Source organism: Lissotriton vulgaris, chromosome 3_1 (assembly GCF_964263255.1).
Source record: "Lissotriton vulgaris chromosome 3_1, aLisVul1.2, whole genome shotgun sequence".
NCBI lineage: Eukaryota > Metazoa > Chordata > Amphibia > Caudata > Salamandridae > Lissotriton > Lissotriton vulgaris.
The window spans coordinates 1,345,371,576-1,345,386,148 of NC_141689.1; the positions used below are offsets into that span (position 1 = coordinate 1,345,371,576).

A 14,573-nucleotide genomic window follows, 5' to 3' on the forward strand; every position below is an offset into this window, starting at 1 on the left:
GTAGCCAGCATATGAAAGATTACAAGGAGTGATTACCTTAGTGCACCAGGCACTGTTGCCACCAATAATGTACGAAAGACGAAAAAAAAGACTGTCAGCAAAGAATGTGTTACACGGGCAATACATAACAGTCATAGCTGTAATACCACCAAGCACCAAAGTAATATTAGCAATAAAGTTCCTCAACACCACAATTTATCATTCAAATATCAGCTTTAAATAGATTTTAGAAATGTAACCATTTTTTCAAAAAACATGCTTATTAATCCTGAAAATACGCATGTTTTTCTCTCGAATACACACTTTTTAGTTTGGGTGTACATATATTACTTCAGCCAAGTAAAAGCTTCTAATTTTGGAGGCTGAGCTGCACAGAGGAGAGCTACATATAGGTGGGGGAGCTACCATTAGCTCACAAGCTACTCGTTGGAGAAGCCTGTTCTTGTACAACACAAGGAATGAACAATGCAATGACTATACTATTTGATTCAATAACAATTCTTTTAGCAAAAAGTAACTTTATGATCTGTCAGTTTGGGCATCCTAGGGGTCTGAAAAAAAGGCATGTGTGTGCACAAATAAAAAGAAATTTCCAAAAAGCTGGGAACAATTTAGTAGGGAATGGGACTGAGGCTTACCACTTCTGTTGATGTTTCTGCATGTTCAGAAGTAACGTGCTCCTGTATTGATGTCTCTGTGTAACCCATTTTTCCACAATAAGGACATGTAAAAGACTGTGGTTGCTCTACAGAGAAGGCTTCACCACCATAATACAAATCTGGAAAGAGGAACAAAATGTTATAAGCTGATCCAAATCCCAAGAAGCACAGTGCTTCACACGCATGAAAGTTACAGATTGTCACCTGAGAATTGTGGAGATTTAACATAACCCTCAAAATGTTATTCTTTTAAGTTTCAATACTGAAACGTCTACTCAAATTTCATCAGTTCAAGTAGTAAATGGCAAATGACAGTAACATCACAAACGGGACACTTAAAAATCCAAATAAGCAGGCCTTGTACAGAAATTAATTTGGCAAAGTATTCCCAGCTTCAATGTAATGCACAGGTTGTAGATGTGAACATTCCTACCCAAGGTGACACTGCATCACAATACGCACCAATCAACCTTAAGTACTGCATTACGATGTCCTGTCCGTCACCTGTGTACTCCAAATGGCATTTGTTGATTTTGTTATACGATAATTTGAATCATGCATGAAGAACAGACCCTGGCTCGTACTTCTTGGTTCAAGACCAGCACAATAACTTGCAGCACTACCCACAACTGCATCCTCACACTAGGGATTTTCAATGTTTAACTAAAGGTTTTGAGAGCCCTAAAGTATGAGAAGCAATGACCAGTCAGCAGATAATACCTAGCTGTACCAGAGTCTGACATGGCCACAGCAGCATACCGCTAAAGAATTGCCTTGCAACCATTCAAGCTTCAATGTGTAAGTCACATTTCATGTGAAGCTGACCAAGACGGAGTTTATTCTCAATGACAATCAAGTACGGAACATTAGGTCCAAATCCGAATTTCAACAGCTTTGCACCACATCTGGAAAAAACACAGCAAGACATCCTAGGGATTCTACATGGATACAGATCTCGGCTTCAGATCACACATAGTGCAGATGAATAAGACCCTGATGGAGCAGGATTTCGCAAAAGAAACCTGCTCAATCGAACACCTCTATAATACATACTAACAGTAAGTAGTGTTAGAACAACTAATGTGAACATTAACAATACACGCTGGAAGCTTGCTTCGCAATATGCATGAACTAATGCTGAATAATACGTAAATAACCGGAAATGTAATAATCTTGTGTTTAGAACGAATTAAGGTTTGCATGGCAAGGCCGCATGTGTATTTAGTAAAAAGCATGGCGTGCGTTGCTTTATCTTAATAAATAATGCAGCTTTTCTGCTTGTGCTATGCTAGGCCAACCATTAATATCAAGTAGAGCTAAAGTGGGTGGTAAACAGTGAAAATTGCATTGTGACAATTAATAAATGTCCGTTGTCCGTTCTTCAGTAATGGACGAGTCCTCCTCCTTTTAAAGTTTGCTTAACCGATGGCGGGTGGAATTAGGAGCAAGCAGGAACCATGTAACCACATAACTGAAAGTGCTGAACAGAGCAGAAAAAACTTGACCTGTTGAAGGACAGAACGTTGAAAGACTGCCAACAGTCAATATGAATTTGGGAACGGCACACGAAGTCGATGGATGTTATGAATTGTTAATAAACTTATGTTACGTTTGATACATGTGAACTAATGAGCGAGAGCTGTGTTCATGACTATATAATGGTGTAGTCAAAAGTAGATCATTTCATAGTGGGGTGACTTCCCAACCCTAGAACTCAACCAATCCCTTAGCTAGAAAATGCAAATGTAGCAACTATTGTGGGACGGACATGTGCTTTTAGGGAATAAGAATAGGTGCTTTAGGGGTGTGGTTAAGGTAGCTTAGGCTGAAGTTGTCCGAGTGAGGGATGAGTCCCTGTTCGTCGGTTTGCAGGGAGGCCTAGCTGTTCCTGTCCTGGAGTCTTTGATCCCTGACTCTTGGTTCAGGGGTCCCCCACTGCTGCCTAGGCGGTGGTTTTTCCCCTTACAGATCCCTTGGGTTTGTATCTGATCCAACTTAGCATTGCAGAAATTATTTTGCAGTCGTATTTTTGTCTCTAACTTTTGTCTCTTCATCTATCACCTCCAAATGGATGGTTTAAAAAAAGATATATTTTTACTTGTATCTAATGTCTCTTCATCTATCTACTCTTTGCAAGGTAATGTTGATGAATTATTCCGTTTTTACTCTGCTATAGATCGAAGTTTCTCTCTCATGAGGTTTCCAGTATTTGAATTTATGAATGTAATCGCTATGAGCATTTATTATTACTAGATAAAATTATTAAATCTCACCAATAGTTTGCGGTTGTTTAAGCCAGTTTCTAAGATTAAATGTTTTTGAGAATTACCATTGCCATCAACTCTTTAACTAGTTGGTCCATCGACCAAGTAGATGAAGTCTATTAAAAGGTCTTAAATATGCAAAAGTACAGGTTGTTTAAATTTAGTGCCGGAGTAAACAAGAGTAAAATTGAAGTAAAGTTAACAAACTTGACCCCAGCCCATCAGGGATTTGGGTGAATGTGTATGGACTATCCTATTGTGAAACTTCGGCTTTATCCCTAGAGGATTAACAGGTCTCCCTGGAGCTTGATAGAGAAGTGAGATAACGCTGGTCGTTATTATTACTTGCAGTCTAAGGATCTCTTGGAAAAGTGAAGACTATCTCTTTATTTATGGGAGCAGACAAGGTAGCATTGTCTTTTTATGTTGTTGCTAACAGGTTATTCTTTTTTTTTTATTAAGAAAACAAAAAAAAAATATTGCTGGTAGATTTTGTGAAGGAGGGGTCACTAGCAGGAGTGATACTGACGTCACAAAGTGCCGCACTGGTATTGGACAAAGCAGCAGGCGTGTATCAAGAGTAGATTGTAAAGGGAGGGTCAGTGGAAGGAGTAAAAACTGACGTCACAAAAGGCTGCGCTGGCATTGGTCAGATAGCGGGGGTGTTTATAGCTCCGATTGGTTGGCTGGTGTGAGTCGTGCTGACATTGGTTGAGACTGTAGTTACGTAGAGAGCTCTGATTGGTTGGTTGGTGTGAGTCGCGCTAGTATAGAACAGAACTTCGCAAATAGGGAACGGAGAGTTACGGAGAAGTTTTGTTATTCTGTTTGTTGAGAAATACTAATAAAAGAGTCTGAAAATGGGCATGCTAAAGACAAAGAATTTCTTTAAGTAAGACAAACAAATTGTGACTAGAGACGGAATTCCCAATTCCACCCCCAAAAAAGCCTGCTTCTTATATGATGATGGAGCCCACCATACGTGTGTTTGATTAGAGAAGTGGATTAAATATACAAACGATGATGAGATGTTAGCTTTCCCCGTAGTATAGTACATTTAATGTAAGGATTTTACAAAATTTGCGAAATAGAATGAATTCATTAGAGCTAAACCCTAGACTTACCCAGTATGAAGCGTTATAAGATTACGAAGTGAAAGCTTTTGAGCGAGAAAAAGATAGAAGTGGTAGAAGATTCAGAGGCTTTATGTCTAGATATCCATTTGAGAGGCGAGAAGATCAAATGAAAAGATGAAGAGCTATGGTGACTGAAGGTCTATATCCAGTTTTGACAGTAGGGAGTCAGACAGGTACTAAGTGTAAAGAGAAAAGGAAAAATATAGAAACGTCCTAAGAGGGCTTGGATGAAACCGATGATTAATTGTTAGAAGATATTATGACCAAAAGATCTCCTCCATATGAAGAAAATTCAGGGGAGGTGTTTCCAAGCGCTCCAGAAATGATAACCCCATTAACTCCCCAAGGTACAGTGACAATTGGGCCTGTGGTTCCATTATTTGGAGAAAAATCGACATTGCCAAAAGTAAATACATTGTCAGTTCCAAGAAGTAGTTTAAGGAGTGAAATAGTGTCAAGTAACAAATGAAAATAGACAAAATGACCAATATACCACACTGTTAGACCTTCCGGTCGGTGATTTATTAACACAGACTCCTAGGAGAAGTATTCAATTAGACCAAAGGAAAATAGGGCCAGATATTACTCCATTAGCAAGGAGTTCAGCAGGTCCCTCTCCAGAAAAATTAACTAATTGGATAAAAGAAATGACCAAGCCAAAAGCTCAATCACAGAGTATAAATGTGAGTCAATTGAAAGTAGAGTTGGAAGAGACTATTATTGGAACAGTAAGTCCAGATAGACTAGCAAATTATTGTGAGGAAGAGTGCTGTTTTTGTGTAAAAGCATTACTTGGAGAGCGAAGAATCATCATGAGAAACTATCGGAAGCTGCTAGTGAGTTTAGGGTTGATATAGAAAAGTCGAAAGTGTTGCAGAAAACGTACAGAATGGCTTTTACTGGATTTCGAGAGTCTGAATAAGTCAGGGAAAGGATTGCAGATAAGAGAATTAATATTTTGAAGAAATGTGGAAGTGTAGAACGATGGAGGAGTAAATGGATGAAAAAGAAGGAAGAAACTACTGGTAAGGGAACTTCCAGGTTTCCGTTGAAGGAAACCGAGCAAGTTGAAAGGGCATGCCCAATGAGATAAGTTCCAGGTGGTGGATATGTTAATGTACCTTGGACTAGACATGATATATTGTCATTCACCAATGATTTTCTCAGATTGCGAGAGAAGCCTGTTGAATGGTATAAACAAGTGGATAGATTTGTAAAGGTTTCAAAAGGTGCTGTTGAAAGATTTAGATGGTCTTTTTGAAATAGTGGTTCCGGCTGACTTGTGGACAGAATGTAAAATTACTGTTGACTGGCCTAAGGATGAATATCCCAGAGATGCGAAATCAGGTGCACCATCCGAAGAGGTGGTAAGGAAGTACCATCAGGTCATTACTTTCTTGAAAGGGAAGAGTTTCCCTAAAGAAACAAATTGGGTTAAGATTTACAGAGCCTAAAGAGTCAGTGCATGCATATTATGAGAGATTGTTGCAGGTGTTTAAACAGTACAGTTGGTTTAAGAATATTGGAGATAAAGATATGGGATATTTTGTGTATCGATTTGTACACTGATTGAAACCAGAGATTAGTGCAATGATACAACAGCATATGCTCTGCTGGCAAAGCAAATCAATAGACAAGATTATGAGGTATGCAAAGTACCGTAGTGATGACATTGATTTAAGGCTTAAAACGTTAAAGGAGAGAATTATGTGGGCGGCAGAACAGCAGCAAGAAAATAGTAATGTGCAACAAAGTCAGTCAGGTTGGACTAGTACCCAATGTAGGTTAAGGGAATTTTAAAACGTGTAAGGAGGAAGCTAAAAAGAAATGTCCTTGTCATGCTTGCGGACAATTTGGACATTGGAAGAATGATTGTAGATCTGGTCAAAAGGGTAATGGAGTAAAACAAAATTTAAATCCACAGATGCAGAATGAGGTGATTGGGAATCAACAGCAGTAGCAGCAGGTAGTTACTCCACAGTTTCAGGTGCCACAACCTCCTATACCCCACAATGTGAATGCTCATATGCAGATGTACCGTATGAGTACTGGATTCCGAGGAGAAGAGCAGTTTGATAAGAAACCACTAGTTTCGCAGTATTTGTTGTGGTGCAATGAGAGTGATTCAGATTCATCTCAATGACGGTGCCTGAGGGGGGAGGAAGAGTGCGTACTTGGCGCATCTTTAGCGGTAGATCAGTCAAGTCCATCTGTTGATGGAAAGGTAGAAGGTAAAGCTATCACTTTCTTGTTGGACACTGGTGCTACCCGTTCTACTGTGAGTGCAGCAGAAATTCCAAACCTACCCCTCTCGGGAGAAACTATCCAAGTTGTAGGCATTGCAAATAAACATATTAAAACCCCTGTCACAGCCCTGATAGAATTTCATATTGGAAATTTCAAAGACATGCATCGGTTTGTGGCTTGTGATTCCAGTCCTGTTAATCTCCTGGGCAGGGATTTGCTGTGCAAAATGAAATGCACCATTTATTGTACATCGGGGGGCGTTGCCTTTATGACACCCGATGAGGATGTTGAATACATAGTAATGATGGCTCAAGGAATATCAGAAGTGAATGAATTATATTCACTCCTCACTGAGGAAGATTTGCCTGAGGAATTAAAAGGTCCAGTGAGATCCGATGTGTGAGATTTCACATGAAAAGAGATTGGGTTAATGAGAAATGTAGATCCAATTCAAATTACAGCAAAAAATGGTGCTATATATCCAAAAAACCCACGGTACAAAATGAGTCCAGAAGTAATTCCTGGAGTCACACCTGTGATTGCCCAAATGATTGAACAGGGGATTCTAAAAGAAATAAAGAGAAGTCCATGTAACTCACCCATTACTGGAATTAAAAAGCCTAATGGAAAATATAGAATAGTTCAGGATCTGAGAAAGGTGAATAAAATTGTAGTGCTGTGTTGTCCAGTAGTGCCAAATCCAGCAGTAATTCTTTACCAAATTCCCTGTGATGCTGAATGGTACACCGTTATTGATTTGTGTCCGGCATTTTTCTCCATATCTCTGCACCCGGAAAGTCAATATTTATTTGCATTCTGGTTCACAAACAGTGTTTTGCCATGGTGCTGAGTTCCTCAAGGGTACACAGAGTCCTTCGATCTTTAATCAGATCTTGAAAAAAATTTGGGAGACTTTGGTTATGCCTGGAAACTCTGTTTTGGTTCAGTACACTGATGACCTACTGGTGGCATCAAAAACCAGAGAAGCATGTGTAACAGATACAATTGCTTTACTGAACCATTTAGCAGAAGGATGACAAAGTGTCACTATCTAAATTGTAATACTGAATACAGGAAGTTCAGTATTTAGGTCACAAGAGTGAAAAAGGGGTGAGAAAGGTGACACCGGAGAGAATCAGTGTGATCAAGAAAATGAATTCACCCAATAATCAAAAAGAAGTGCAAATGTTTTTGGGAATGGTTGGATATTGTAGATAGTGGATCTGTGGTTTCTCACCAATTGCAAAACCTCTACAGAGCTTGACACGAAAAGATGTGAAAGATCCAATTGTGTTGGACGAAGAGAGTATGGAATTCTTTACAAAATTACGAAACAGTCTTTTTCAAGCACCTGCTTTGGGGATCCCAGATTATACTAAAGAATTTGCATTGTACTGTTGTGAGAGAGATGGAAATGCACTTGCAGTCTTAACTCAGAACGGCAAGACGTCTAGTGGCATTCTTTTCTGCTACCCTGGATTCAGTGGCTGCAGCATTACCAGGCTGTTTAAAAACAGTAGCCGCCACTTGTGTAAGTCTGGAACAAAGTTAAGCAATTGTGATGGGTTATCCAGCTATAGTGGATGTACCACATTCTGTTGAGATCCTTTTAACCCGCAGTCTGACTCAACATATGGCCTCTAGTCGTCTTGACTAAATATGAAAGAGTCTAGGTGCTGAAAATGTGACTAGGTGAGGTGCACTACTGTGAACCCTGCTACTTCAAGATGTGATTCAAGATGTGACTAGGTGAGAGGAAGCGGAACATGATTGTCTTGAAGTGACAGAACTCTGTACTAAGCCCCGTCCTGATATAGAGGATGAACCCTTGGAAGAATCAGATTGTGAATTGTTTGTGGATGGATCATGTTTGAGAAACGAAAGGGGTGAATTGTGTGCTGGTTATGCTGTCTGCACCTTATCAGGAGCCCTAGAAGCATCTTGTTTGAAGGGGGTAAACACCGCTCAAATTGCAGAGTTAATTGCTCTGGCTAGAGCATGTAAATTGGCAAAAGATCTAAAAGTAATAATCTACACTGACAGTCAGTACGGATTTGGGCTGGTACATGATTTGTGTAAGCTATGGAAGCAAAGAGGATTTCTGACTTTCTCAGGTTCCCCAAAGGAATTATTGGATGCTTTGCAGTTGCCAAAATGAATTGCAGTTAAATGTGCTGCACATCAATCCGGAGGTGATGATGTGAAAGGGCAACAGATACGTGGATCAATTAGCGCGTTACTGTACACAAAATACAACGGCCATAAACAGACCAATTGAAAGAGGAAATACCGAAGGCCACCTTATGTTAACAACCACATTTGAGGCTTGGGATAAGGTAAGGCAAATACAGGAAGAAGCCATTGATGAGGTAAAGGAAGAATGGAGTAAAACAGGTTGTTGGAAAAATGCAGAAGATGAGGTATGGGTCTATCACGATGGAAGACCAGAATTACCAGATTCTTTACTTGCTCACATGGCCAGGATGTAACATGGACTGACACATATTGGAAGAGCTTCAATGATTAGACTGTTCAAGCAGACATGGTATAATCCAAAGTTCAGGGTAATCGCAGAATTTATGTCAAAGGTGTGCCATATGCCAAAAACCAAAACTAGGAAGATGGGCAGTTGTAAATTGGGGTGTAATTGGGAAAGCAGGAGGTCCTTTTACCAGACTTCAGATTGATTTCATTGAGTTACCACAATGCAATGGGCTGAAATACATTCTTGTCATTGTATGTTTGTTTTCTTGCTGGGTAGAGGCCTATCCAACGAGAAGGAATGATAGCCTTACAGTGGCTAAGCTGTTGTTGAGAGAACTGATCCCCAGGTTTGGTTTTCCAGTAACTTTGGAATCAGATAGAGGATTGCACTTCAATGATGAAATAATTCGGATGATTTGTGCAGCATTACAAATTGAGCAGAAGTTTCATTGTGCCTATCGACCAGTAGCATCTGGTATTGTTGAGCAGATAAATGGGGATGTGCATCAACAACACTGAAATGGGCTGACACTTTACCCCTCATATTGATGAGTCTTAGAAGTATTCCTGACAAAAAGACAGGATTAATCCCCCATGAAGTGTTGATGGAAAGAGCCATGAGACAAGCATACATACCTGGGAACAAAATGATGAATATGTCTGATGATGATGTGCTAGATTATTGCAAAGGACTGGCTGACATGGTGCGCTCTGTATCCCACCAGGTTGGAGGAGATGCCATAATGACACAGCGGAACCAAGCACATGATTTGAATCCTGGTGAGTTTAGTCTAGTCAAGAAGCACATGAGGAAAACATGCCTAGAACCCCGTTGGAGCAGGCCTTACCAAATCATATTGGTAATGACCACAGCAGTGAAGTGTTTAGGTTTGCCAAATTGGATACATACAAGCCATACCCGCCTAGTTCCAAGTCCAATTGAAAGACCTGAAGAACAGCAACTGGTAAATCAAAATCAAGATCCAGCAGCTGGAGTGTGCGAAGCTGAAGAGTCTGGAGAGACAGATTCTGATGAACGATATGATGATAAACAGCCAAGCACAAGTCAAGTAAAGTGGGCACAAGATACTGGGACTGAAAAGACTGCTGTCGAATCAGAAGCAGGTGAGGCTGCAGTTGAACCAGAGGGAAGTGAAGCAATTGTCGAGACAGAAGAATGTGAAACAGCTGTTGAGCCAGAAGTAGGACCAGAGGAGAGTAAAGTCACAAATGAGCTACAAGAAGGTGAACTCACTGATGAATCAGAAGTGTTGAATCTACAGTAACAAATATGAAGTAACAGAGAAAAACAGATAGAACGAAGACTAAATAAAAGAACTTGTGAACAAAACACAGAAGGTGAAAGGGTAGTACAAACGAAGATATCTAGAAAAGGAGACCATGGGTCAAGTGGTGTAAAAAGACTGAAATATAGATTAGTAAAGAGAAAATTGATAAAAAGACCAGAGCAAAGTAACAAAGACTCAAGTCAAACAGAACCTGACAATAGAAGAAGAAAAGCAACACGTAAAACAAGAAGAGTAAGAATTCTATGTAGAAAATGCAAAGCTCCTTAATGGACCTACGTCATACTAGAAGAATTCGAAAGTTTAGAGCCTGCTGAAGAAAATGAAAGTAGTGTTACTGAGAAGGCAGATGAAAGCAAACTGTAAACACCTTAAAAGGAACTGTAAAAAGATTAAGGAGCAACTGGTCAGTCACATTTAAATGAAAGACTCAAGAAAGACCCTGAGGCAGAAATAAAAGAAAGGGGTAAAGAAGACAGCTTTGACGTGTAGGATTAAACTAAAATCTATTTTAATGATTTTTATTTTTACATAGAATACAGTCCATAGATTTTTAGACTTTTGTATTTTTGTAGTATATCAAAATGGCAGAAGTGACTTGGCAACCAAAATCTAGTCTAAAACGTAGATGTATTCAAGCTTGCTTATGTAGTGTTTTCCTACTAACATTTATGTGGATATTGTTAATTGTTGTCAGACCCATTTTTAATGTAAATTACAATGGAAATAATACTAATGATGTGTCGACTGAAGGAATTCATGAGCTTTCTAAAACACCTGTGGATACTAATATAGAGCAAATGGATGGAAATATTCTCCATCATGACAAATCAGTGATTTTTCATTAAATGTTTTTACCAAATTGTTGTATGCGTACACTAACAATGAATGTGAGTGATTGTTATGTGTGTTTACAATTACCTTTGTCTGTCTCACAAAGGGGGACTTATCACCACCTTCCTCTAACATATGGTGTGTCATGTAGTGTCCTCGGTAGCCTGTTCATTGTGACAAGTAAACTGGAGTTTCAGCATGCTAATACAGATTTAGTAATTTCAGAAATACCAGTTATAAGAGAACTAAATAGTGTTGTAAGTGGTAAAAATGCACGCTATATGGGAGAACTCTTGCATATAACGAAATCCTTACACAGATTATGCTTGTAAGAAGAACAACTTGCAACTTACATGTTGAATTATTGTTAGACATGGTATAAAATGGAAGTAGAAATGGTAGAAATAGAAGTTTCCAAAGAAAGGCTGATTAACAGAAGCCAAAGGCACCACCTAGGGATTTTAGAGAAGGAAATCATGAGAAGGGTGAGAGATAAGCTGCAATGTCCCTGGACTGGTCACAGAAAGGTAAAGTATGTTTACTTAAGATGAAGACTGGTTATAACTACTTCATTGGCACTAGTGGATGTGAGCATACTTTCCAAATTACTGGAGGATGGGGATTAAAGGGTGGAACTGATCCGGTTTCCCTAGGAATCTATTATGTGTGTGGTAAGAAAGCCTATTATAGGTTGCCTGCACATTGGTATGGAAGCTGTTATTGTGCAATTGTTTTTCCAAAAGTCTACCATGTAGACTGTAAAGACAATAGTATCAATGGAGGAAAACAAGGACTAATACGTAGTAAAAGAGCACGTTTTTTCAGAAATAATAGGTGATATTTTTGGTGCACTGATACCCTCATTTGGAGTGGTTCTGAATTTGCACAAAATTCGAAAATTGTCCACAGGGGTTGATCGTTTATCAACAAATACTGCTGGTGGTTTCTTGATGATTGATACCGAAATGGTGGCAATCGGATCAATGGTTTTGCAAAATCGACTTGCCCTTGATGTTCGTTTGGCAAAAGAGGGTGGATTGGAGTCTGTGGCATGTCTAAATTTAACACTACTGTACCTACATCCCAGACAAAAGTAAAGGGATAGAGGGATGTATTCGAAATATTACAAAATTATATAATGATTTAACCCAACTGGAAGTTGACGGTGTTTAGGAGAGGTTTTCTACTGTTGGAAGTAGTTTATTAGGAAAAATAATAATGCCAAAACTTTCAGTAGCAATAGTGGCCCTAGTAATATTAACAGCGTGTAAGTGTTGTTAAATGCACAAGAGAAAGAAAAGATGCAACCGACAAAAAGAATAAAAGAAAAGGAATAAAAAGAAAGAGAGAAGAAATAGAGTTAGAAGATATACAAGGAGAATACTATAATATGATGAAAGAGCTAGATGAGAGTGCCATAAAAAGAGAGAAAGTACATTTTAGATAAAATAAAAGCTGGCACTTGGTATGGTGAGTATTTATGGTGGCTCCTTGTAATCCTCCCCAGATCTCGGAATCGGGGAGAAAAAAAATGACCACACAACAACAGTGTTTTAGGTGTGCTTCCCAGCAACCTTTAATAAGTACAGAATAGTGGACAAAGTAAAATAGTGATCTATAGTCTTGTGGTGTGCGGAATTCCCCACAATCTGTAGTAAACCAAGAAATAAACAGTATGTATAAGGATACCCATTAGCCGCCCTGTACTTCAGTAGGGCCTTGATCCAACCGTCCTCCGCATGAATACCGGTCCCGGTATTCCCCAGCGGAGGGCACTGTGCAGAGCAACGGCCGACAATGCAGTTCGAAAGAGGCTAATGGGGTTGACTCATTCCACTGAGCAGTAGAGCCTGTTATAACTGCTTTTTGCGCAGTGTTGGAACGCCCCCGGGAATGCCCAGCCGGGCACTCGACCGTAAGGTACAGTGAGCAAGGAAGGGAACAGCCGCTCCACCTTCAATCAATACACACTGTAGGCTGGCGTCCACTTGTCTTTCCGGTGGGGTGCACTGTTACAGCACCAACACCCTCTAGTGCCTCTCGGATACACCGGAATCTGAAACCCCAGCAGAGACTCGGCAAACACCTTTGTGGTGTGCGTTTCTGCTCAATCCTGTCTTGGGAGCGTAGAAACCAACACTCTACCAAGACTCCGCTCGAGTGACGGGAAAACGAGCAGCCGCTCCGTCTTACCTCCGTCATGGAACTGTTGTCTTGAAATCAGGTCCTATGATATCACGAACGACTCTGGTCCGGCGTAAACGAACAGCAAGGTCTGTACAGGAAACAAGGAGGCCGGCAAGGATCTCAATATCCGACCCAGTCACTTGCTCCTGTGCGCCTTATGTAGGCGTTTCTGGTTCGCGCGCTGATCGCGCTAGGCATGCTGGTACTGGTAGTTCGAGATCCGCTTGATACTTTCGGTCTTCTCTGCCGTTCTGCGCGGTAGTACCACGTTGTGCCACCGGAGACCGGGAGTTTCTTGACACTCCTAAAAGTCATCAGAGGGGGATTGGTGGAGCAGGATTTCACGAAAGAAACCTATTCAATTGAACACCCCTGTAATACATACTAACAGTAAGTAGTGTTACAACAACTAATGAGCACATTTACACCACACGCGGGAAGCTTGCTTTGCAATATGCATGAACTAACCCCGAATAATACATAAATAACCGGAAGTGTAAAAATCTTGTGTTGAGAACGAACTAAGAAGGTATGCATGGCAAGTCCGCATGTGTATTTAGTAAAAAGCATGGTGTGTGTTGCTTTATCTTAAAAAATAATGCAGTTTTTCTACTTGTGCTATGCTAGGCTAGGCTAACCGTTAATATGAAGTAGAGCTCAAGTGGGTGGTAAACAGTAAAAATTGCATTGTCACAGAATTAATAATGTCAGTTTTACTTTCCTTTAGTAATGGACGAGTCCTCCATCTTTTAAAGCTGGCTTAACCAAGGGTGGGTGGAATTAGGAGCGAGCAGGAACCATGTGACCGCATAACTGAAAGTGCTGAAGAGAGCAGAAAAAGCTTGACCTGGTGAAGAACAGAACGTTGAAAGCCTGCCAACAGTCAATATGAATGTGGGAACTGCACATGAAGTCGACGGATGTTATGAATTGTTAATAAAATTAGGTTATGTTTGATACATGTGTACTTATGAGAGAGAGCTGTATTCATGACTATATCAAAAAATGTTTTAGAACAATAGTGTAGTCAAAAGTAGATGATTTCATAGTGGAGTGACTTCGCACCTCTAGAACTCAACCAATCCCTTAGCTAGAAAATGCAAATTTAGCAACTATTGTGGGATGGACATGTACTTTTAGGGTATAGGAATAGGTGCTTTAGGGGTGTGGTTAAGGTCGCTTAGGCTGAAGGTGTCCAAATGACTGATGCGCCGCTGTTCATCGGTTTGCAGAGAGGCCTAGCTATTCCTGTCCTCTCCCTGTCCTGGTTCTGGATTCTTTGATCCCTGACTCTTGATTCAGGGGCCCTCCACTGCTGCCTAGGGCTGGGTCGTGTTTTTTCCCTTACAGATCCCTTGGGTTTGTATCTGATCTAACTTAGCGTAGCAGAAATTATTTTGCGGTCATATATTTGTCTCTGTAACTTTTGTCTCTTCATCTATCCCCTTTAAATTG

At 40.1% G+C, this 14,573-nt stretch overlaps 1 protein-coding gene across 1 annotated transcript in view; it reads right to left on the minus strand.

Annotated features, from left to right (window-relative positions):
- KCMF1 (potassium channel modulatory factor 1) overlaps positions 1 to 14,573 on the minus strand; it is a 397,476-nt gene that overhangs the window by 259,482 nt on the left and 123,421 nt on the right. Inside the window, exon 3 of the mRNA XM_086961817.1 lies at positions 639 to 778. Within this exon, the coding sequence (XP_086817943.1) occupies positions 639 to 778 (140 nt within the window). The remainder of the gene's footprint in view (positions 1 to 638; positions 779 to 14,573) is intronic.